Source organism: Stegostoma tigrinum, chromosome 9 (genome assembly GCF_030684315.1).
Source record: "Stegostoma tigrinum isolate sSteTig4 chromosome 9, sSteTig4.hap1, whole genome shotgun sequence".
Classification (NCBI taxonomy): domain Eukaryota; kingdom Metazoa; phylum Chordata; class Chondrichthyes; order Orectolobiformes; family Stegostomatidae; genus Stegostoma; species Stegostoma tigrinum.
Genome location: NC_081362.1, coordinates 80,251,008 through 80,277,114, shown reverse-complemented (window position 1 = coordinate 80,277,114; position 26,107 = coordinate 80,251,008). Strand labels below are relative to the sequence as shown.

General features: G+C 39.5%; 1 protein-coding gene across 1 annotated transcript in view; it reads right to left on the bottom strand.

The window, feature by feature from the left end:
* The window catches only part of edaradd (EDAR-associated death domain), a 53,492-nt gene extending 27,645 nt beyond the window's left edge, over window positions 1-25,847 (bottom strand). Inside the window, exons 1-2 of the mRNA XM_048535831.2 lie at window positions 25,618-25,847; window positions 2,698-2,753 (exon numbers count right to left, since the gene is read on the bottom strand). Coding sequence (XP_048391788.1) covers window positions 2,698-2,753; window positions 25,618-25,657 — 96 coding nt within the window. The 5' untranslated portion in view covers window positions 25,658-25,847. The remainder of the gene's footprint in view (window positions 1-2,697; window positions 2,754-25,617) is intronic.
* Between the last annotated feature and the right edge of the window lie 260 nt (window positions 25,848-26,107).

Here is a 26,107-nt window from a genome sequence, read left to right as displayed (position 1 = left end):
GGTCGAGAACGCCCTGGACCATGTCTCCCGCATTTCCCGCAACACATCCCTCACACGCGGCCCCCGCAATAACCGCCCAAATAGAATCCCCCTGGCCCTCACATACCACCCCACCAACCTCCAGATACAACGCATCATCCTCCGACACTTCCGCCACCTACAATCCGACTCCACCACCCAAGACATTTTTCCATCCGCACCCTTGTCTGCGTTCAGGAGAGACCACTCTCTCCGTGATTCCCTTGCCCGCTCCACACTCCTCTCCAACCCCACCACACCCAGCACCTTCCCCTGCAACCGCAGGAAGTGCTACACTTGCCCCCCCACACCTCCTCCCTCACCCCTATCCCAGGCCCCAAGTAGACTTCCGTGTCAAGCAGAGGTTCACCTGCACATCTGCCAATGTGGTATACTGTATCCATTGTACCCGGTGTGGCTTCCTCTACATTGGGGAAACCAAGCAGAGGCTTGGGCACCGCTTTGCAGAACACCTCCGCTCGGTTCACAATAAATAACTGCACCTCCCAGTCACGAACCATTTTAACTCACCCTCCCATTCCTTAGATGACATGCCCATCCTGGGCCTCCTGCAGTGCCACAATGATGCCACCCGCAGTTGCAGGATCAGCAACTCATATTCCGCTTGGGAACCCTGCAGCCCAATGGTATCAATGTGGATTTCACCAGCTTCAAAATCTGCCCTTCCCCCACTGCATCCGAAAACTAGCCCAGCTCATCCCCGCCTCCCTAACCTGTTCTTTCTCTCACCTATTCCCCTCCTCTCACCTCAAGCCGAACCTCCATTTCTGACCTACTAACCTCATCCCGCCCCCTTGACCTGTCCGTCCCCCCCGGACTGACCTATCCCTTCCCTACCTCCCCACCTATACTCTCCTCTCCACCAATGTTCTCCTTTATCCATCTTCGGTCCGCCTCCCCCTCTCTCCCTAAGTATTTCAGAACCATCTCCCATCCCCCTCTCTGATGAAGGGTCTAGGCCTGAAATGTCAGATTTTGTGCTCTTAAGATGCTGCTTGGCCTGCTGTGTTCATCCAGCTTCAGACTTTGTTATCTCCCATTCCAACACCGTTAGTTGGTCCGAGACTCTGAGATTTAAAACCTGAGGACTGCTCATAGTCCCAGTCCCGGTCATTGTGACCCTTGCTGATGCTGTGGAACTGCCAGCTATTCACCAGAGTGCGGGCAATAGACCCGTTTCCAGCAAACTGAAACTCCTTGGTGTGTTAAATGACTGTGGGGTTGCCGTGATATTCAGGGATGTGTTCCCCACCAACTCCTCAGGTGGCGGAGGTACAAAAATGTACCTTCTGGAAACTTCTTCATTATCAAAACCATGATTAAGGTTTTACCATAAAAATACTGGCTTTACTTTTGTCATCACACTGGGTTCAAACAGCATTGAAATGGCAAGGCTTGAATTGTAGGGCGAACTTTCCTAAAATCAGGATAGTGCATACACTACATGGATAGGAAACAAAATATGAATTTTCCCAATCACACCTCCTCCCCAGTAGTGTTGTGTTAATCTTGTCAAGGCTGCTAGTGGATTTTGAGAGAGAGGATCCAATAAATTCTGTTTTTCAAATCATTCATCTCTTGAAGTGTATGTATTATTAGAACTGGAAGCCTCTGCTGCAATGAGTACAGTGATCCAGGCAGCAAGTCTTCAAATAGTAGAGAAAGCTGATCAAAGGATGTATTGCAAACAGACTAAAATCGTGAATACGAGTCTTGACCTTAATTTTTTGTGTAGTAATGAAAAATTTGCATTTATATAGGATCTTTCATATCCTCAAGTTGTTCTCAAAGCATTCCACATAGGTCACTCTTGAAGTGGTCATTGTTGTTTTGTAGCAAACCTGGCAGCCAAATTACATTCAAAGTTGGAACAAACTTAGTTTCAACTTCCCATTCACACTCCTTAAATTCTGAACTAATCTGTGCCACTGTAGAAACTTACTATACATGTCCATAAAGCATGAAGGTGAAAAATCATGGGCAATTCAGTCAAGTGGTTATTTTCAATTACATCCAGCAGTGGTCTTACACACAACTGAACTTTTTTTTCCATCAATCACCCATGTTATTATCTTTCATTTATTAACCACTTTCAGGAAATCATCCATGTTTTCCAATTGATTAATTTGCCTGCAAGGGGAACGTAAACCACGAATGGCGACAGACAGGTAGGGATTGTGGGGAGGGAGCTAAATCAAAACGGACATGGTAATTGTCACACAGCTCCTCATAAACAGCTGAAGATACTTCTAGCAAATGCTGGATGCACTACATTTGGATGAAGTGAAAAAGGGGAGTATAGGAGGAATTCCAACTTTGTTTAAAAGACTAAAAGCTATGATGCCTGACTGTGGATTGTTATCACATCAAGCATTCAAGATGTTTTTAAAAACAAATGTTGCACCATTGATTTTAGCTAATGAGAATGTTCACTATTGCAAAATGGTAAGAATATACTATTCATACTCTTGCTTCACAAGTGTGAAAGTGCACCTGAAATAAGTATAATATTCAATATGCAAATTGTATTTGCAAAGTGGTGTGTCATATTTACTGCAAAAATTGAAGAATATAAAGATTTAAAATCAGAGTGAGTAAATGAATCAAGCCAAACAATCATGATTCATAAAATGTGTCATGCAAGGCAGCAAGTCATACCGTTTCTGAAGGAATACTAGGATCTGTATCCTCAACAGGAGTTCTAGAAACTTCTTCTGTTAAAAGCAAAAGTACAACCAATTGTTGATAAAAAAAATTAAAAACTTACATGATATTACACTAAATGAGATATAATAAGATGAAAGTTACAGCAAAATAAATGTATACAATTAATGTTCAACCTTTCAGGGCAATATTTTGGAATCGAACTTGGTATTAATCTCACTCACTCAGCTGTAGGGGGTGGTTTAGTAGCCAACTAACTTTTACACAGGTAGTGAAAAAAGACCCAAGAATACAGGTCCCCAATCTCTATTGGCTACTATTACCATAACCTTGATGAAAGGGTGAAGCAGGACTTCTAGCTGACTTGGGGTTGGCCCATGATGCAGAAGAACTGAAAGAGGACACAAATTAAAAATAAACATAACAGAACTTTCATAGATATAAGAGATCATCTCACTTTGAAAGACAGATCAATGTATCTTCTAAATGGAACTATGGAGTAGTAGAAATTTAGAGCTTCAAACACAGAAATCAGTAAAAGCCAACGGAAACCACAAAAATAACTTAAAAAGTGAATGCAATGTTGGCCTTTACCTCAAGAAGACTGAAACACAAAACATGAATATTATGTTGCTGTTATGTCAAGATTTGATTGGATGATATCTGGAGTATTGCATTTAGTTCCAGACACCATATTTCAGGGTGGATGTACTGACCTTGGAGGGAGCACAGATTCACTAGAATGACAATGGTGGTAAAATAACTAAGTTATGGGGGAAGGCTGAATAAATTTTGCATGTAAACATTTGAGTTTCCAAATTAACAGATGGTTAAACTGTGGTATTTATGGTAGAGAAGATAGGGTAGACAAAAATAAACTACTTTTTATAGTGTGAAGTTCAGATCAAAGCGATATTAGTGTTAAAATTGAATTTAAGCTATTCGGGAGTGATATCAGAGAATATTATAAACCCAGCACTCTTTCCCACTATAAGTTGTTTAGCTCGGTTAATTGAAACTTTTAAAACAATATAGTTTTAAATAGATATGCTGAAAGTATTAATGCTTACAAAATAAGGCACATCAATGGAGTCAAGTTGCAGATCAGCAATGATCTAACTGAATGTCAAAACAGGCAGGAGGAGTTGAATGATCTACTCCATTCCACCAGGCAGAATTGTACCAGAAAGCAGCAAAGTGTCAATTTTGGTGAGATTCATGAAGGGTTTCTTTCTGTGAGTGCCATACTTCTATGGTGCCTGACTCTTCACAGCTTTCTCTTGACAGGAATAGAAGTACTCATCACTACCAGGATCTCCCAAGATTCCCAGTGCTGGCATTATTTCTAAAGCCCAGCAGTGTGTCAGGTCAAGAACTGCCATCTAGGCGTTGCCATTCACCAGTCATTTAGTGAGAGGGGAAACCAAAACTAAATTTTCTCAGGGCATATCAGTAGCACGGCTCACATGTCATTGCAAATACAAGTGCAGATTCATAAATATATTGCTATTTAGAAACCAAGCTGAATGGCCTTAGCTGATGCCAACCCCCACCACCCCTGCAGTAACCCACATCCTCCATTGCTTTGTCATCTTCCTATATGTTGAGTTGTCCCTTTTACAACTATTGTTCCTTATATCCCCAACCGACTTCCCCACCACAGCAATGGCCCCTGATAAGCCCCCCTTTCTGTCCTAATTGATAACTGACCAGATTCCTGAATGATATGTGCACAATCCCTGACTAATTTACCACAAATCCCTGGACTGATTCTGCTGGACTTGCAGGTTGATCATGGTCTACATTCCAGACAATAGAAACATGGACCTGTAAGTCTGACCAAACAACTGTCGGACATGTCCAAGCTCTTGGATTAATAACGGATGATGCCTTTAATCTCAGGAACCCCTGACTGAAAGCTGTCTCCCTTGGTTTGACTCTGAACTACTGCTCTCAGAGTTGAGATATGGCCATTTGGTTCAAGTACGTGCAGTGTGTTTGCCGCATATGTTGCATAGCTTAGTGCTATATAGTATCGTGTTCATGTTTTGACTGATTATTTCTAACAATTATAACAAGCAGCCTGGCTTTGATCTGTGCCATGCAGTAAGGCAAAACAAAAGTACTTTGAGCCTTTAAACTATGGCTGAAGTGACAAAGCGCAAAAAGCAAGACGAGGCAGAAATGCTGTGAGCGTCCAAATAGATGCAAAGTGAATGGGCATTAAGACAGCAAATGAGGAGCCCAGAGATGCACCCTGGTTTAATCCATGATTTAGGTGCCTGCTCCCTCAAGTGTAAAATATTCTGACAGTAGCATTACAAAGAATGGTACTGGTGCACGCCAAAGTTCAGCACAGAAGTGCAGAACCTTATTGTAAATGAATCGAGAAGGTGCCATGCGGGTATGGTCAGGCTGGTGATTCAGTCTACCAAAAATGTTATTCAAAGGATTTATTTAAATTTCTATAATTGGAATATATTCTCACTCTTTCACTTGACTGCTGTAATCACACTTTATTAAAACATACAAGATCTTGAAGGAAATTGACAGAGTAGATGCTGAGAGGACATTTTCCCATAGGACAGAGTAAAACTAGGGGGCACATGTTAAAATAAAGGGTTTCCCATTTAACATGGAGATGAGGACTTGCGTTTTTCTCTTGGAGAGCCATTTGCCTACAGAATTCTGTTGACCAGACAGTAGCAGAGGCTGAGTCCTTAAACCTTTTTAAGGCTGAATTGGGTATATTGATTGTCAAGGGAAACAAAGGGCATTGGGATTATGCAGAAAATTGGAGTTGAGGCCATGTGGTGAAGCCGGCTTGAAGGGCCAAATGGCCACCTTTTCCTTTTAATTTGCATGCTCGTATGACCTAAGATTTGCTCCTTCAATTTCATTATACAAAGTTTCTTCAATATACCTAGATGAATATAAATTTTAAGTAAAAACGGCATTTTATTTTACAAATGTAAATTGGTATTAATTATAAGGTTTGCTTCCTTGTTATTTACCATGAAAGGTGAAATACATTCAGCATACTTCTCAATAAGTATTGTACATTTGTCATTAGTAACGCAGCATTCATTCTTCGATTCATCCTAAGTATTGGTGTATTCAACATTAAAGGATTGGCTCTACTTGTCTCCCCAGAAATGACATTCTCGACTCTTACATGTGCCTTCATATTTATGTCCCATGACATGGTTTTCTCTTAAGTTAATACATCAGCCAGGGGCCATCACCATCTTTTTTAATTAGGCTTAATTTGTTTTGTACTTATCTTCTCAAAAACTGGCTACGACATTGTCATTGAGATGCAATGTGTAGTTTAAAACAAACATTTTGGTCATTCAGCCATGTCACCTGCACATTCCACACCATCTCCTGTGTGAATCACATCTTTAAACATTGTCTATTCTATTGTTTAACTTGAATTAGCAATATAAAGAGGAGTAAAAATGTAAGAATGCCGCAAAGTTTCTGAAACATTCTCAGTGGAAGATTTTCCATACATTCCTATATCCAAATGTTCTATGTTGATCCAACAATTAGTTTTCTACAACTATTGAGTGTTCTTGAAGTCAAAGTTCAAAGTTCAGTCACACCAAGTATTCTTTTTGCTTTAATGGAAGAAATATCCATTTAGCTTTCATGCACATTGCTCACTCTTGAGTTAATCAAATTGTTGGTCAGGTTTACAGTGCCAAATTTCATTATTATACAACCTGTAGGTTAACCTCACAAAAATAATTATAGGGGGGGTAAACTTGTAGGGCTAAGAAGATGTCACACCCATTCACACCAGACAGGGCCTTTACAAAATCAAGACTTTTAAAAATAAATTACTTAGAGCCTCTTTTAAGTGTAACTGAGCCAACGTCCATGACACAAATACAAACAGCTTTTCATCCCACAACCTGAAGGTTTTTACATAAGGTTTTTGCAGTTCATCTTATCGAAAGGAAAAGGTGATTAATGTTTGCCCCAGGTTAATTTTGATGAGTTGACATTTCCATTTTCTGAAAATACAGAGTTAATAAAATGTGTGGAACTGTTCCACAGAATTATTTTATAACTCTCCTTTACGATTGATGTGGTGCTGTGCTGTCAAAGAGATGAATTAAACCTTCAGGGCAAGACATTTGAGAACTCAGTGAGTTTTGCTCTTACAACGTTACAAAAATTTCATTCACCAGCCACATTGTTATAAGGGATTCAGCCACCTGAATGCAAGTACACATCCTGAAGAAGTATCTGACCTATCAGAAAGTTTTGTCTTATTGAGAATTGTAGCTCTCAGCCATGTGAATGGTGACCAGCAGTTTAAACAAATAAGTTTCTGTAATATTCTCTGTGAAATGCTTAAAATATACACTGGATCAGTGTCTGAAAAGAAATATATTTTAGATAAAACTCAGAGCAGTTTCATCATACATACATTGATAATTATCCTGGGTCCCCTTCCCACACTCTTGTGATTTTTTTTCATCTTTCAACAAGAACTCTAGCTACAATAGTAATCAGCCACTTTTGGATCCAATGTGCCACTTCCTTTGGATCCCATGGTTTCTTAGTTTCTTTATAGTCTGCTATATGAGATCTTTTCAAAAAACCTAACCAAAGTCCACATAAATCACTCTAAATGCCTTGGAATATGTGGTGATGAACTGCCTTCTTGAACTGCTGCTGTCATTGGAGTGTGGGGACCCCCTAGTGCTGCGGGCATGGGAGTTCAGGTTCTTTGACTCAGTGAAGGAAAGGTGATACACTTCCAAGACAGGGTTGTGTGTGGCCTTTTTTAAAAATTCATCCACAGAATGTCAACATCATTGGCTGGGCCAACGTTTCTTGCCCATCCATCATTGCTACTTGAATTGACTGGCTTGCTAGTGGCAGTTCAGAAGGCAGTTAAGAGTCAACAACTTTGCTGTGGGCCTGAAGTAACATGGAGGCCAGATCAGGTATGCACAACAAATTTCCTTCCCTGAAGAACATTAGTGAAGCAGATGGATTTTTACATCAACCGACAGTGGTTACATGGTCACCATTAGGTCAGCTTTTAATTCCAGATTTTCATGATTTAAATTTCACCATCTGCCATGCTGGGAAATTAACCCATGTACCCAGAGCATTAGCCTGGGTTTCTGGATTACTATCCAGTGATGATACCATTACATCACTGCCTCCCTAGGTAAGGGAACTTCCAGGTAGTGGTCTTCCCATGCATCTGCTGCCTTTGCTATATTGTACAGGTTGAGAGTTTGGAAGGCGCAATCCAAGAAGGCTTGGTGAGTTACGGTTATACAGCTTGTAAATGGTACACTTGCTGCCACTATGCAATGGTGGAAGAGGGATTTAATATTGAAGGTGGTGGGTGAGGTGCCAGTCAAGTGGGATGCTTTGTCTTGGATTATGTCAAGTTATTGAATGTTGTTGGAATTGCATCTATCTATCAAACTCCTTACTTGTGTCTTGCAAGATGGTGGACAGATATTGGGCAGTCAGGAATGAGTTAGTCGCTACAGAATTCATAGCCTCTGACAAGTTTTTGCAGTCACAGTACTTAAACGGCTGGCCCAGTTCAGTTTCTGCTCAGTAGCAATCCCAGCATGTTGATAGTAGAGTATTCAGTGATGGTAATACCATTTATTATCAAAGGATGCTGCTTAGCTTCTCAATTACAGGAGATGATTTTTGCCTGGTAATTGTATGACATGTATTTTACTTGGTACTTATCACTGCAAGTCAGGAAGTTGTTCAGGTCTTTCGACTTAGGAGGCAAACTTCAGTATTTGTGGAATCACGGATGGTTCTAAACATTGCGCAATCTTCTGATCTCATGATGGAGATAAGTCACTGATGAAGGAGCTGAAGATTGCTGAGTCTAAGACACTGCCCTGGGAACACCTGCAATGATGTCCTTTGGTGAAATGATGAACCGCCAACAATCACAAACATTTTCTTTTGTGCCGAGTATGTAAAATTGGATTCTTGCACATTGTGTGCACTTGGCTCTACCTGGCCCTGTTAGACCTTACATGCACATATTGGGTCTGTGATTGAGAGATAATGGGAACTGCAGATGCTGGAGAATCCGACATAACCGAGGGTTTAGGCCCGAAACATCAGCTTTTGTGCTCCTAAGATGCTGCTTGGCCTGCTATGTTCATCCAGCTCCACACTTTGTTATCTTGGCTCTGTGATTGGGTCTCTCGATGAAGATCATCAAATCAGTGTAACCTGTAACTAGTTGCTGACATACATGTCCATCCTGTTAACTAAAAGGGACTTTTCTAACAAAAGCAGCAAACGGCTTTCCTCTACCTCAGTAGACCAGACAAGCCCTATAGTTTCCTACACATACAGTGCTGGTGGCAGCAACTTCCACCATGAGCAGTGGCTTATACTGGATAGTGAGCTGCTGCTCATACAACAAGCAGCAATTTGTTTATTCCACAGTAAATGCACCCGCAGTACTTGCATGGTGTACTGAATTTCTTTTTTTGGGGTGACTGTGGTTGATTGGGGGAAGGAGATGATAAAGAACTAACTAATTACAAAATCTATGGTCATGAAACATATTCTTTGCCATCAATTAAAATTTATTGCAAATGTGTACAATTTATAAAGGAAAATGTTAACAGATCCTATGGCATTATTCATGTTCTAACGACACCCTATGGATTAACATGTCACAGTTGAAAGCTTTCTCATTACAAGTTTCCACATGCCAAGATCTTTGAAGTGAGAACTTTAAATGTGAAGAAATCTTTTTGTTTGACTACTTCTGTTATCTGTAGATGTCAAACAACTAGTTAACTCTTTGAATACGGGATTTTTTTTTCAATAAAACATAAGTTTGTGGACTGTAGGCCTTTTGAAAACTAGGTTTTGCAGATTTAAGAAACTGAGGTATAAATTCTATGAGAAAATTCAGAAGAGATCTATTAGAATTTTAGCTATAGTAACAATAGGTCAGGTGTTAACTTTGGAAAGATCTAATTGATAAAATTTAACTTTTCTGTTTGTTAGGAAATATACATTAAGAAAATTGGAGTTTTTTGAGTCTCATATCTTGAAATTTATTTACAACACTAACTATTTATAACACTACCATGTCACAGATGTACAGTTCTGCAGACATAGTCTGGGTTCTATGATTGCTTATGTTACAATAAATTACATGGATATATTGACTGACCACATTCAATCCTTTTGTGTAATGGAATCAAAGTGAGGTGGGCATACTTACACTGAAACATCTCATGTTGTGATGTCACATAACTGTCTTAAAGGTATAGACCTGAATGGTTGGAAAATGTGTTAACACACCCCTTCCACACCCTTTTACCTTTCTAAAGAATGGAAATCCTTTTCGATACATTCAGATAATATATTCATGGAAGTATGATATGAGACCAAAATACTACTACTTGGTAGTGTACCTGCAATCAGTGGCATGCTACTTGTTACAGATGGGTGTGTATCATTTGTTGTTCATGTGTAGTTGTATCTAGCATGACATCTTCAGCATACAAATCAGCATCCTGTATGACAAGTGGCTGATGGTATGCAATTTAGGTTTGCTGTCTGTATTTTTGTATGAATTGGCCATTGCTCATTACATCATCATGTGACTTAGGCTGGACACAACGCTGTAGTATATTTCCAATAATCCATGCGCTCATATGAAAGCCTTGAAACTTACGGTTTGTCCTTGCGGTAACGAATGGCATGCTGATGGACCATTTTCTCCCCTCTTGCCTACAATGTATCATGCATATGTGGTTGGGTAATGAGAGTGTGGAACAGAAATCTCCCAAACACGTGAATTGTCTGTGAGGCTAAACATTTTTGAGGGGTAGACATAAATTTAATGTAGCTATTTGAAAGTCTTGGCAAGAAAACTTTACATTAAATGATCATGGATTTAATTGTATAAACGGTGTACTCTGGTAGTGGGGAACAGGAAATTAAATGTTAAATTGTCCATTGCCTACACACGTCCAGGAAAAAATGCTTTAGTGTACTATGGTGCTGTTGTCAGACATAAATGAGATAGACCAATCATACTGAATATGGCAATTGTAAAAGTCTGTTGCGCTATTGGTACCTTTGATTTTTCACATAAAAGGTAATTTGCTGAAATTGTCAGTCACCAGAATGTAATAATGGCCTTAGATATGGAAAATATTGGTTGCAACCTTACTGTGTATTTCTGAAGGAATCTTGTGTGCACCCGTGTGACCTATATATGGCCTAGCATGTCTTGTCATAGACCTTGCAGAATCACAACTTTGAAGATTACGTTTGTCTTTGAATGACCATAAAGAACACACTAGCTGAAGGATCTGTGGGATACATTCAGGACATCTTCTGTGCTGTATGATTTTATGGCCTGTTGATATACTTTTTGAACTATCGCAGGTGGTCATCATCTGATGTAGCTTGCTGGATGTACCCTGCTTGACTGTGACCAAAATGAATGATATCAATGCTGTGGTCTGAAGTCCTTGATGTGAAAGGTGACTCCTCTTAACTCTTCTCTCTTTCTTCAGGTCAAAGTTGTGGCCATGGGTAACCACATGGGCCCCTGTAATGGCTACGGGTGCATGAAACATTCCTTATTCCAGTGCTACTCAGGCTCCCAGCCATAACTCTTTCTCCGCTACATTGATAACATCATTGGTGCTGCTTCTATCTCTCACCCATAATTGGAAATGTTTATCAACTTTGTTTCCAATTTTCACCCTGCTTTCCCCTTCACCTGGTCCATTTCTGACTCCTCCTTTCCCTTCTTCAACATCTGTTTCCATTTCTGGGGATATGCTGGCCCCCAATACAAACTCACCGACTCCTCAGTTACCTTGACTATACATATACTATACCCTGCTTCCTGAATAGGCTCTATTCTATTCTCCCAGTTTCTTTGTCACTGTTGATTTCATTTCAATGAGGTCAGCTTCTATGAGGGAGCCTCTGAAATGTCCATCTTCTTCCTCAATAAGATTCCCCACCACTGTGGTTGACAGGACCATCAGTCATGTCCTAACCATCTTCCCCACTTTGGCCTTCAGCCTTTCTCGTCTCCCACAACAACGATAAGGTTGACCTGGAACTCACTTACCACATCACCGGTGTCCATATACAAAAGGATCTTTAGCTGCCATTTTTGCCAGCTCCAGTAGGATGCCATCAATAGACACATACTTCCCATGCTGCCCTTGTCTGCCTTTTGTACAGACTGTGCCCTCCAGGACACCATGGTCCACTTCCTTACTCCCAACATCTCCTCACACCCCCATGGCACCTTCCCTTACAACAGGAGAAGGTGTAACTCCTGCCCTTTTCTTCCTCCCTCCTCAATATCAATACCCTGGACACCTTTTAGGTGAAGCAGCAATTTATCTACACTTCACTCAATCTAGTCAACTGTATTCACTGCTCTACATTGGGGAAACGACACATAGACTCGACAACTGGTTTGAAGATCATCTCCATTCTTTCTACGAAAATGACCTTGAGCTGTCTGCTGCCTGCCACTTCAACATACCACCATGTGCCCTGGCCAACATCTGCCGCAGGCTAGCTGCAGTACTCCAGTAAAGCTCAATACAAGCTAGAAGAACAACATCTCATTTTCATTTTTAGGTCTCAATATCAAGTTTAGTAATTATATTACTAGAGCACCTACTCCAATATCCTTACTCAAATACCACCCCACAATACTGGGTCTTGTCATCACACGGCTGCTACCATAATCAACACATTTTCAACCACTCATGGTCCCTTTAGCAGCTATTGATTCTCCTGGGCTGAATATTATCCAGTTCACTGTCTGCCCAACAGGTGTTCTCTCTCTCAGGGTTCTATCTTCACCTATTGTTTACTCCTCTCTCCCTCCCCTTCATCTTCAGCATATCTACTAACCTTTCCCAGCAACAATCAGTTCTGAAGAAGAGTCATTGGACCCGAAATGTTTTAACTCTGCTTTCTCTCCACAGATGCTGCCAGACCTGCTGAGTTTTTCCAGCATTTTTTATTTGTTGTTCAATATCACTACAGCAGGTCCTCAAGCCACAACTCATGGGCAACACGGTGGCTCAGTGGTTAGCACTGGATCCTCACAGCACCAGGGACCCAGATTCGATTCCAGCATCGGGCAACTCTCTGGGCGAAGTTTGCAAATTCCCTCTGAGTCTGCATGGGTTTCCTCTGGGTGCTCCAGTTTCCTCCCACAGTCCAAAGATGTGCGGGCTAGGTGGATTGGCAATGCTAAATTGCTTGTAGTGTTCAGGCGTGTGTGGGTTATAGGTGGATGGATGGTCCACAGGGCGGTGTGGACTTGTTGGGCCGAAGGGCCTGTTTCCACACTGTAGGGAATCTAATCTAATCTAAGCCCAACTTTCAACTGCTTCACCAATTAGATTCCCTTCTCCATCAGGTCAGAAGATGAGATAACTATTACAATCATCAGTGAATTTGTGACTCTCGGATAATGAAGCAATCTGTGCATGATATTCAGTTTTGGAATAATAAAATGGTATCAACATTTGCATCATGAATGCACTAGCCAATAATCCCATGATCAACGTTCTGGGGGCTTATGGTGGTGGTGGTGGGGGGGTTGCGGTGTACAGGTGTCACTAATTGTCAGGAACTTGATTGGGCCAACTACAAAAATATTGTAGCTACAAGAGCAGCTCAGAAGCTGGGTATTCTGCGACAAGGGACTCACCAACTAAAAAGTCTTTCACTAGCATGGGTAGGAGTTACGAATATGATGGAAAACTCTCTATGTTCCCGAATGAACAGTTCTGAAAGGCAGTGCAAGAATAGAGGCAATTGAGGCTATATGTGCACTGGCAAGTTGAGAAAATGGTTACAAACAGATTTGGGATCCCAAGCTTTATAAACTGAGTTATGGAGTACAAAAGCGAGTTATGAGAAACTTTTATAAGACTGGACTGGGCTCAATGTGCCTGATTCTGAAGGCTTTAGACAGAGAGAGCAGAAAGATTAACAAGAATGGTCCCAAGGATGAAAGCAGAGGGACTTCACATCTGAAGATTGCAGGGAGAAACTAGAGCTTCTTAGAGAACAGAAAGTCAAGAAGTGATCTGATACAGGTATTCAAAAATATGAACAAGTTAGACAAAGCAAATACAAAGAATCTATTCCATTGGCATAAGGATCAGAGGTCACTAATTTAAGATAATTCAAAAAATAAAGTTTTTTTTCTATGCAGCAATTGGTTAGGAGCAGGAATTCACAGTCTGGGAGGTAGTGGCAGGCTGAGTTGTGGCTTTCAAATGGATATTGAATGAACACCTGAAGATTAAACAAAAAAAAGGTTATGAGGAACAGGGAAGGTTTGGGAGAGTTGCTTAATTGCTGCTGCAGAGAGTTGGGTGGACCAAATTCCTTTTGTGTTGCAACTATCCTATGATTCCTAACAACATACATACAGCATTATCCTGGATAAAACAAACAATTTGACTTGCATCCACCACCGTAAATATTCACATTCCCTACCAATTTGTAGTTGCACTGTCTGCCATCTATAAAAAGCCCCTCTAACATCTTTGACAGCATTTCCTAAGTTCCTGAGTTCTTCTACTTAGGACAAAGGCAACAGTTGCACAGGCACACTACAACCTCCAAGTTAATCTTTGAATCAAACACCATCTGTACTTTTGAAATGTATTATTGTTTCAACATTATCATTGGGTCAAAATCTTCAAACTGCCTCTTTCCTTGAAACAGCACAGTGGAATACTTCCATCACAAACACAGCAGTGGTTCAGAAAGTGGTTTGTTGCAATCTTCTTTCAGGCAGTGATGAGCAATAAATGCGACTGTTTCCAATGATGTCTATATCCCATGAATGAATTTCAAAAAAGAAACTGGATTGGATTATCCAAACACATTGAAGAAAGAACATTTGCAGCTAGCTTAGAAGTCTCCGATCCCATTCTTTTATGGGTTTCACATTCAGTTCCCATAGGTGAAATTAGAGCTTCTTATCCTACAGAACAACTCATTTCTCTTAACATCTTGATTTAAGACCCTTAGAGAGTTAACTGAATAGTTTCAGAATATTCAGGCTGAAGAGAAGAAGCTTATATCCATATGATCGTCATTTCACAAAGTATTTCCCAAGAAGACCCCAAGCAGAAATGTGATGAATTCATAAAATAAAGATTGGAAGGGCTGGAAGTACACAAGAGAGGTTGCAGCAACCGTGGAGACAGTTATGATTGAGACAAATATGATTCAGAGCATACATTTAATGTCTTTCTTTCATATGTGCAGCATCTGCAGTATTTTCTTTTATAATTATCAAGATTCTTAATTGAAACAGTAAGGAGAGGAATAACATTAATGTAGCCAACAAAATTTCACAGAATAAGTCAAAGACCATTAATGTTATTCATGTATAAGGGGGTGCAGAAATAGATTATTGTTGATGATCTCAAATTTTTCGCTTTAGTGTAGTTGAGAGAATGAGAACACCAAAAAAACTTACTAAGTAGATGTTTCAGGAAATTGAAGGGGAAAATAAATCACAGTAAGGTGTCAGTACAGAAACGTAGAAAATAATCTAGATTTAAAGCAAGAAAAATGGCAGAAATAAAGATGAAAGACCACACAAAACAGCAGTATGCTACACAAGATAAATTAAAAACAGCCAAAATTAGAGTCTTGTCTCAAGGGTATTGCATACAGCAGGATTAAAAGAAATGGTTAACTAATATCGTGCACAGTTTTGGGTAAGAATATTCAAATTAACTGTGTTAAATCAATTCTTTACAGGTTTTCACAGAAGCTAAATGTAAGTTGGACTCAGTTCATTTTTAAAATATATTTCTGGAGTCATGACTTACAAGCAAACTGTCAAATTCATTTTACCTGCAAGCTCCACAGACAAATACCTGTAACAGTAATGAAATGTTTCAACAAGCTTTCCTGAGAATCAAAGAGCTGGACACATATGACAGGAATAACTCTTTAGCCATTTCATTTTACAGTACATTTCAGCAATTTAATGCATATTAGCTATTATTGCAGTTTGTGGGATTATGCATCATCAGACTGCATTCTTGCCTGATCCAAATTCCACCCTCAATTACTTTCAATTGGGTAATCACAGTGGCCTAGCAACATGAAGAATGACTCATTAATAAGTATTTTGTAATATTTTAAAAGATTATTTTGATCTTTTGGAATTATCTTTATCTTCTCTCTCGCTTCCTGTAACTCTCTGAATTTGATTTTAAACTGTCCCATCTGGCGAACAATATCAGATGTGGGAGCAAAGAAGAAAGATTTAAAGTAACAGGGCAACTTAATTCCACAATTCTGCTTCCCTTCCATCAGGTTCCTGGATTAAACCGTTCACTTGAGCGGAGCTGCACATCACCAAGAGCGAAACAGGGTGTTCTTTAAATATACATATCATACATAATGAAAGGGCTACGTCTATAATATCAACTGAGGCCTAGGGAGATGGTGGACAATTTCAGCCAAAAGGAGGATGCTTGGCTGAAAGACTAATTATGTATTTATTTTTCAGGATTTCCTGTGGGCTAAAAAGGATAGGAGTGGTCCATTTGGGCCTCGTTTGTTCTGAACTACCGATCTCCCTTGATCATAGCCCCACAGACTGCCAGTCAAGAACAAGAACTATTACACAGTGACTCACATCCTACCAACAGATGAGCAATAACCACAATTTAAGTCTGAAGTCAGTTTAATTTGGTTCTCATACATCCAATTGTTTTTATCTTTCCTAGTAGTTTGTTTGACCCTTCACTAAGCTTCAAATTCTTTATCTAATCCATAATCAAAGTTATCTGTTACTACCTCTGCCATGTTTGGCCAGAGCATTTACCACCACTGCTGAAGTCTTGGACGATCTAGTTCAAACATAATTTTATCCATGGCCCAGTTCACTGGTTTTGAGGGCCCGCCCACAAGACTTACAATTCATCTAAACATGTACTCATCTGCTCAACTATTTCTTCTTTTCTTGGCAACATGATGCTCATCCTTCAATGTCATTTTAAAATGCTATCTTAGTCTTCCAAAGGCATCCCTTTAGTCCAAAGAGATCATCCAAGACCACAGATAATGGGAACTGCAGATGCTGGAGAATCTGAGATAACAAAGTGTGAAGCTGGATGAACACAGCAGGCCAAGCAGCATCTTTGGATGCTGCTTGGCCTGCTGTGTTCATCCAGCTTCACACTTTGTCATCCAAGGCCACAATCTAGTTCATACATTTTACACTTCTACCTCTCAGCTACTATATGTATTCCTTCCCATCTGTTCCACTGTTGGCAGCAGAGGTTTTAGCCATTAAAACCTGGCATTTTTGAACTTGCTTCCTGAACCCCTTTAAACTTGCCAGCATTCTCATCTTCAAATCTCTTTTTTCAATAGTGCCTTTTGCATCTTTTATAAATCTTCTCTCAATACCTGTTCATTGTCTGACTTTGCTATTCTCTCGTGAAGCACCTTAGAATGAACCACTGTGTTAGAACTGCTATGTAAATATGGCAGGTAGTTGAGGACTGTTTAGAGACATTGTAGATAAAACAGATTCAATGCAATCATCAACATTTTTACCATTTCATGTATTGTGGTGACAGGCACCCTAGATCAGCACTTCCTTTTAATGATGGGTGCAGCACTTTCAATGTTAATGTGGGATTCCAGAAGCAAAAGGTTTGGAAACCACCTGTCTTAGAGTATCCGGGCTTTTCTCAGTGTCATACAGTCACGTAGCACAGAAACCAATCCTTCAGTCTGGCAGTCTGCGCTGAACATAATCCCAAACTAAACTAGTCCCACCTACCTGCCTAGTCGTGGCAAATATCCCTGCAAACCTTTCCTTTTCATGTACTTACCCAAGTGTCTTTTAAACATTGTAATTGTGCCCGCATCCACCACTTCCTCAGAAAGATCATTCCACATGCAAGACACCCTCTGTGTAAAGAATTTGTCACTCATGTTTTTTTTAATTTCTGTCATTTCACCATAAAAATATGTCCTCCAGTCTTGAATTTCCCACCCCTAGGGAAATGACACCTACCATTAACCCCATCTATACCCCTCATGATTTTGTAAGCCTCTAAGAAGATCATCTCCTAAATTCCTATGCTCCAGGAAGAGAAGTCCCAGCCTAACCAGCCTTTCTTAACAACTCAAATCTTCCATACCCACCAGCATCCTGATAAATCCCTTCTGAACCCTCTCCAACTTAATAATATCCTTCCTTAGATGCTCACTTTTTGTGATCCATGGACGAGGGCTCACAAATCCCACAGTACTCTAGTTTTCTGCAGTTTTTCCTCCATGTAAATAATATTCAGTTCCTCTATTCTTCCTGTAAAAAATGCATAACCTCACATTTTCCCCACATGATATTCCGTTTGTTAAGTTTTTGCTCATTCGCTGAACCGGTCTATATTCCTCTGTAGACTCTGTCATCTTTATTACTTGCCTTCCCACTTATTTTTATGTCATTGGAAATTTGGGAAATATGTTTTGTCCTTGTTGTGCAGTTTTGATTGTGCAATTTACCCAAGAGTGGCACAAGCAATGCAAAATGTCATGGAATTCAAATTTAAATAATGTGCAGTGCAATCCAAGACACCAAACTGGAAGCAGGTCCAATGCACAAAACTCGCCATGCTCTCAAGATACAATAATTGCTATTCGGTATTTTGCTCATTTCAGATCTTTGAAGATGGTCTAAAAATTAAGATGACTATTTTGGGTGCAAGAACACTAACAGGAGCATTTTATAAAGTTTATGAATATAACATACTAAGAAATAGACCGCTTTACCTCAATAAGTATATTTTCGAAAAGTCAAATTTATTAAGTTTCTTATGTATGAGATCTTAGAGCTTTACAAGCTCAGGTTGGACAGCTGAGTCATAGCACAATTATTTGGTGGATTGAATCCTGTGGCAAATTTTCATCTCCGTTCTCATCACTACTCCACTTTTATCTTCACCTCCACTGTATTAAGTCAACCTTCACTTTTCAACTCATCAAGTTTAAAATCTCTCTCTTTCTCTCTCTTTTTTCCCCTTTCTTCTGCTTTTAATCAGAAGTTAAATTGTTTCCATTTCCTTTTCATATTCAAACTGTTTTACTTCTTTTGCTTTTGCCTCTACTTCGGGCTACTTCATTTCCAATGATTGCAATTGCATCTCTAAAAATTACAGATGCTGAGCTATCGCTGCAATTATCCCTTTTCCACACATGCACAGCCAACCCCAATTTCAGCTTGTTTGCCAATTCCAAAAGCTTTGCCTTCCTCACCCTCTGTAAACTATCCAAGGGAGTGCTTCCACACCCAGGAAACTCTTAACATCTTAGAACACAGAGACCCCCAGTGTGTTATGGACCATACCAGATATCCCCTCTCCCCTCCAAAATATTGTAAGGAGATAAGGCTAGAACCTAACATTTATATGTATTTAAAGGCAAGTGTAAAGCCCTGTGCTCCAGATGCAACTCAAATGGTCTGCCACTAGGCTTGAATCAAAACACACTTCATTCTTACAACACAGTTGAAATACAAAAGAAAGACCGAGAAAAGTCAATGGAATTCCTGATATAAGACTGGGACTCCTTCCTAAAGCAATCTAATTCTGTTTTATGGACCAGACCAAATCCCCTCAAGTCATGTCAAGGAGAAAGCCTAGATCATATATTTTATGTTATTTAAAGGCAAGTGTAAGATGCTCTGTTGCCAGGATAATTTGATTGGGGATATTTCTAGGCTTTAAGCAAAACATACTTTATTCTTACCTTACAGTTAAAATATAAACAAAAGAAGGAAGAATTGGTATACTTCAACTTTACTGGAAAACTTAATAGAATTATACAGTATTTAACTGCTAAATAGCAACTATTCCAATATAGAAACATCCTATAAACATACCCTTTGCAAAGGCAAATTCAGTAAAATAGATTATCTCATGTAATGTTTCTCCAATCTGGGAGAAAGAAACACCAAGAGAAAATTCCAGTATAGAGACATACATGGCAGCTTTCACAACTAACTTCAACCCCAACAACTACTGAAAGCTAAACTAAAACCCTGGTGCTGTGGGAGTCTGACTCATCCTTTCATTTTCTTCTATTGTTCCAACTTTAAAAAAAATCCTTATGCATCACAAGCTGTTTGTTTTGTTGGCTTGGAAGAGAGAGCTTTGTACCTATTGGTCAAAACATCTCTTTAAAAAAAAAGGACAAGGCATACTTCTTAAAATCATAGCATTGTCTCACATGCTTTTTGTTGTAATTTATTCTGTTAAAGCCAAATTTTAAGTAGAGTGAGTGTGATGAAGTGAGGTTAGCCACTTTGGTAACAAAAACAGAAAGGCAGACCGCTGTCTGAATAGCAAAAGATTGGGAAAGGGGGAGATGCAACAAGGCCAAGTCACTCTAAGTAAGTATGTAAGTGCATCATGTGGTGAAGATGATAAATAATTCGCTGGCCTTCCCAACAAGAAGATTCAAGAACAGGACATTGCTGAAATCACATATGGAATTGCATGCAGTTTTGATCCCTTTAGCTGAGGAAGATGTTCTAGTTATGGAGGGTGTGAAAAATTGGTTTTGCAGACTGATTCCTAGGATGACAGGCCTGAAGACAGACTAGATCAGTTAAGACAATATTCACTTAAGTTTAAAAGACAGAGGAGGCATTTCATAGAAACCGTTAAAATTTTAACAGGGCTAGACAGGGTCAATGCAAGAAGGATGTTCCCAGTGACCCAGGGTGTCCAGAACCAGGGATCACAGTTTAAGGAGATCAGAGATAATGGGAACAGGAGATGCTGGAGAATCCAAGATAACAAAGTGTGAAGCTGGATGAACACAGCAGGTCAAGCAGCATCTCAGGAGCACAAAAGCTGACGTTTCGGGCCTAGACCCTTCATCAGAGAGCTCTCTGATGAAGGGTCTAGGCACGAAACGTCAGCTTTTGTGCTCCTGAGATGCTGCTGTATTCATCCAGCTTCACATTTTGTTATCACAGTTTAAGGATATGGATAGCTTATTTAGGACTGAGAGGAGGTGACATTTCTGCACTCAAGAGGGCGATGAGTGTATGTAAATCTCTGCCACAGAATTGGTTGAGGCCAAAACATTGAATGTTTTCAGGAATTTATTAGATAAAAGTTAAAGATTGTTCAACGGATAACTAAATAAAAGCAAAATACTACAGATATTGGAAATCTGAAACATAAGAAGAGAATGCTGGAGAAACTCAGAAGGTTTGGCAGCTTCTGAGGAGAGAGAAACAAGAGTTTACATTTAGTGTCTGGTGTGATTTTTATTCAGGAGAAGTCTGACCACAGTCATGTTTCTTAGAAATAGTTCTTGGAGCAATGAGCATATTGAATGGTCAAACAATTTCAAAGGGCTAAATGGCCGACTCTTGCTCATATTTTCTATGTTTCTGCGTAATCAGTCAAATAAATTAATGTGATTGCCCCAGATTCAATCATATGACAATAATGTTTAAGCTTCAAACAGAAATGAAATAAAAATGATGACTGCAAAAGCAAGCTCACTAATTGGGAATAGGCCAGATCTCAGAGAGACAAAGAGTGAATTAGCAGAGATGAGAAGGGAATGAAAATTGCTTTATTTACTTTGTAGAATAAACAAACAAACAATTACAAAGGGAAACTATTTCATATTTCAAGTTAACCAAAGTGGAGGGTTAGAAACAAAAAAAAAGACACATAAATCCTATAACTATGATTTTTGATTTTGATTTCATTTCATTTACTATCAAATGTCATAAGATACTTTGAAATTACATTGCTTTGCGTGCAACTCAAGCGTGCAATTAAGTACATCAAGGTAATAGAACAGAATGCAGAATATAGTGTTACAGCTACAGGGAAGGTACAGAGAAAGAGTAATCCTGACTTAAAATTGATACGTAAAAGTAGAACGATTCTAATATTGAAACTAGTGATACAAGAATCCGAGAAAAGAAGTTAACAGGGAGTAAGTAGAATCTAAAAACATATACTGCAATACATTAGTTAAAAAAAACACTAGTGATGTAAAGGTGTAATCGCCATCAATAAAAGGCAACAGTGAATTAGTTTGGGATACACTGAGATTTATGGAAATACTTAATGAGCATTTTGCTTTAATAAGAGTGATGATAATATAGTAGAAAAATTAACTCAGCTAATGGATATCAGATTACAGGAAACAGGAGGACTACGTTCAAAGATATGATGGAAATGGGGGAAGTAGTATCAGAGGACAAGACATTATTTCAGGGATTTCTGAATAGTAGATGTGCCAGAAACAAGAATGGCCACTGTACTACTCACTTTTATAAAGGGGAACAGAGCCTACTCAGGTGATTGTAGTCTGACATCGATGATATCAAATGTTCATGTGAAAGAATTTATTAACTATCTGAATGAATAGAAAACTTACTTTAATTTCCAATAAGGTATTCCTAATTGCTCATGTAATTTTAGCAGTAGATCTGTGAAAATACCGGGAAAATGTTGATCATATTAAAGTTTCCACAAGTGTGTTGTGAAGTTTCAACGAATAACTAGGAGAATCCCCTTGCAAATCCAACTTTAATCTAATAATTAAAAGCTATCAATATAACATTAAGAAAGGAATATGTTCCTATTACTTTTATGTATAACAAGCTGCATGTACAAATTGATTTTACTATTCCAATTCAGGATTTTTTTTCTCTAATAAGACAACGGCACAAAAATGGCCCTTTCCAAACTTATAAGCCCACAAAATTCAAACTGGACACCAGAGTGCAAGCATCTGCAGTGCAGGTTTCTAGGCCATAATGTGCACACCTTCTAAAATTTAAAAACTGGAATTATCCAAAAAAGCTATAGCATATATTTGTTTATTATTAATAGCTGAAAACAGCATTTTTAAAATTTGTAATAGCAGAAATTAGCAAAGAACTGTCAGTCAATCAGCTCGTTTCACACTTCCCAAAATACAAGTTTGTGTAATGTTTTTAGTCTGGTGAAATGGCATTCTATTAATGCACGCTGGGAGTCACCAAATGATTGAAGGGATCACAATCTTTTTAAAAACCAAAAGAACCAGGAACAAAAACAAAGTTGCTGGAAAAGCTCAGCAGGTCTGGAAGCATCTGTGAAGGAAAAAAGTTTAACTTTTCGGATCCGGTGATCCTTCCTCAGGACAACCTCACTATCTTTTTAACTCAGGCTTCTTTGCACAGAATCCTTCAATTATCATGGAACAACACCACCCTGAACCACAATTAGCCCTTCTGCCTCCATTATATGTTGGAAGTCTGCCATGGCCTGATAACACGAAATTCCCACTTCTCATGAAGGACAAATAGTGAATTTGATTGAGTGTTGATCAAGAACTAATTATTAATTAGGCCCTACTGTTAAGATAAGCTGGGGTCCAAGAGCTAAAATCTGTCAGTGCTGCTACTTTAGGGTTTGTGCAGATTGTTCCTGACCCTTTTATGAAAATCAGGGAGATAGTTACAAATGAAGTAAAGCAAAAATCACTCTTCTTATCCACTAAGTTTCCCCTTGTGTCTTTGATTTTGAGCTGAAGTTTCCTCCAGTTCTACTTGACAAATTTCAAGTGAGCCAATAAATGCATCAAGGTAAAAGAAGAGGTAACTGTAGAAACGAAGAATAGAAAATGTGGCTGAACAAATACTGTAGAAAACAGCCATAATAAAACACAAACATCTGTTATTAACGGTAACTATCATTCACGGGTGTTAACAATCATTCAGGAAAGAGTGCAATCATGTGGCGTGTACTTCTGTCTTCAGCTAACAAATTATGTTGGAATACTCATATATTACGGCAGATAGTGGTTTCAAGAAATGGCACTCTTGCAAATAGCATAGGAGGTGCCAAGGGTGTAACATGGAGGAAGTCAATTATCATTGCATAATCACCTCCTTTGGAATCCAGCTTTGATGGCGTTTGTAGCTGTTAGGTATGATTTGTTGAAGTGATCATCTTCCTGGTGCGTTTACATCTTTCTTCTCCAGTGCTTCTGTGTCATTGTCATCTACATTGTATTATTGGCTTCGCTGGAGTGCAAAATTACAAGGGGCACAGCGCAGGAACACAGACGCAGGAACAGGCCTTTCTGCCTCTCAAGCCCAGTAATTAAATTAGATCATGGCTAATTTGTATCTTAACTATATTTTCTGGCCACGATGCCAAGAAATCATGCATGCAATCAGAATCTATGCTTGCCTTTGGGTTATGTACTGATGTACTCTGCTTTGTCTCCCAGGATCCATAAATTCACATGGTTACTATCCTGGAAAAGTTGCATAAAGAATAAATTCATCATTGGTGCTCCTGAGATGCTGCATGGCCTGCTGTGTTCATCCAGCTTCACACTTTATTATATTGGTAATTCCGCTGTTGCTTGACTGTAACAAGCAGGACTTTCTGATTGGCATCACAAACAAACTGTAATTTTGGTAAACGGAACCCTTTTAATGTATGGCAAAGGTTTTTCTGTTCGTTGGTGTCTTCAGAGCCATCCTTCAGCCAATTATGGCATTCTGCATCCAGATTTCAGATCGCTGATCAAATGCAATCACTTTCTTTGCCCCCTGGGTATTTTGGTGAATTTGTTAAGTTGTTCCTTTGAAAGTTATGGTCATTAACTGTCACATAGCTGCCATGATTGCACTCCACCTGATGAAACACAAATCCATAGTGGCAGCTCGAAAAGACTTTGAAGCCAAGAAAATAACTTACATGCTTATAAAAACCTTAACATAGCAAAGTATCCCATGGCAATTCACATTGTTAGATTATTGCTGACAGTTGTGTCAACCTGATCTTGATGGTCACACAATTTCACAAAATCAGCTTTAATAAATCATACCTTTTAAACAAAGCTTATTACAGATCTTATGGCGCAGCAATCGAGCCTATATTTCTAAAGCAGAAACTCTGGGTTTAAGTGCCATTCCAGGACAGATCAAGCCTGATTTCACCTTCGTGAAAGTGCATAGGTTCGGAGTAGGGGGAGACTGTGACACCATAGGGGTTTGGGTGAAAAAGCCCGAAATCTGCAAGTATAGCTTGGGGAGTCTTTAAATGTCTCAAGCTCCCAACTTCAGCGGGTGTTGCGGAAAATATAAGAACACTTAAATGGTGTAAGCTATTCAAAGTGCAACAGTAGCGCAAAAGCAGGATTTTTTTATTGGAACGTCACTAGGTGAATCGGATCACACACACAGTACTAACAAGGGTCCCATGGAACTTGGGAGACAGACAACTTAAATTGCCTTCCACGCTTAAAATAATTGTGCTAGAATACATTTCTATTGTTATACCGAATAATCACGGCAAAATTAACAAAATAAGCGTATGTTGGCAAGCATGTTCTGGGAAAAAAATCTATGAATATTTAGTAAAGAAATGAATGTGAAGCGAATGGTTTAATACTTATAAAGGAATAAAACGGGAACACGAAGTTAAGACGTAGTCAAAAAGCCGGTTGAGTTATATATTTTAAATGTACGCGTTGTAACCAAACGTATGGCAGCAGAATTCTTAGAAGGCACTAATACACAACTTCAGCAGCTGAGGTTTAAAAGTACCATTGGCGTGATACACCAATTTCCAGAGTTAAAACTGATCATATCCGATGCTGAATGCGTTCTTCAGTTTTTATCTAACGCCCATACTTGAGTGGAAATAATACAAAGATGGAATAGCAAACGTCAGTCCGTATGGTTGGAAAACTATAACAACACTAAAAAATGCACTGTTGGTGTAGTTAATACTTGGGGAGCTAAAACACCAAAAAATTGCCCAAAATTACATCAGTGAAAGTTTACAGTACCTTGGGGCAGCTGGCTGTTGTCTGGTTGAAGGGTAGCCATGGGTGCACACTCTGGCGGTGCAGGCTGAAACGGATACAGTAAGAGCAAAGGCGTAAATGAAACAAGGTACAGCGAAGTCAAGAGATAATGGGAACTGCAGATGCTGGAGAATCCAAGACAACAAAATGTGAGGCTGGATGAACACAGCAGGCCAAGTCGCGCCGATGAGTGGGGATCCGCTTCCTGGCAGTTGATGCTTCGGGCAGATCATCATGTTCTCAAGCAGTGGGAATGTGGTACGTGGGCGCTCCCTACAGGTATCAACCAACTGCAGCTGTCACTTTGGGGGAAGAGGGGGCACAGGACAGTGTGCAGAGAGTAGCTCTAAGATTGCTGCTCGTACTTTGCACTGTACTTTGAAAAAGAACCATGCAAAAGCCACGTGTGCGTTGTTCTAGTTTACGCTTTTCATTTAAAGAATTTCCATCACTTGGCCATCTGATTGTTTTC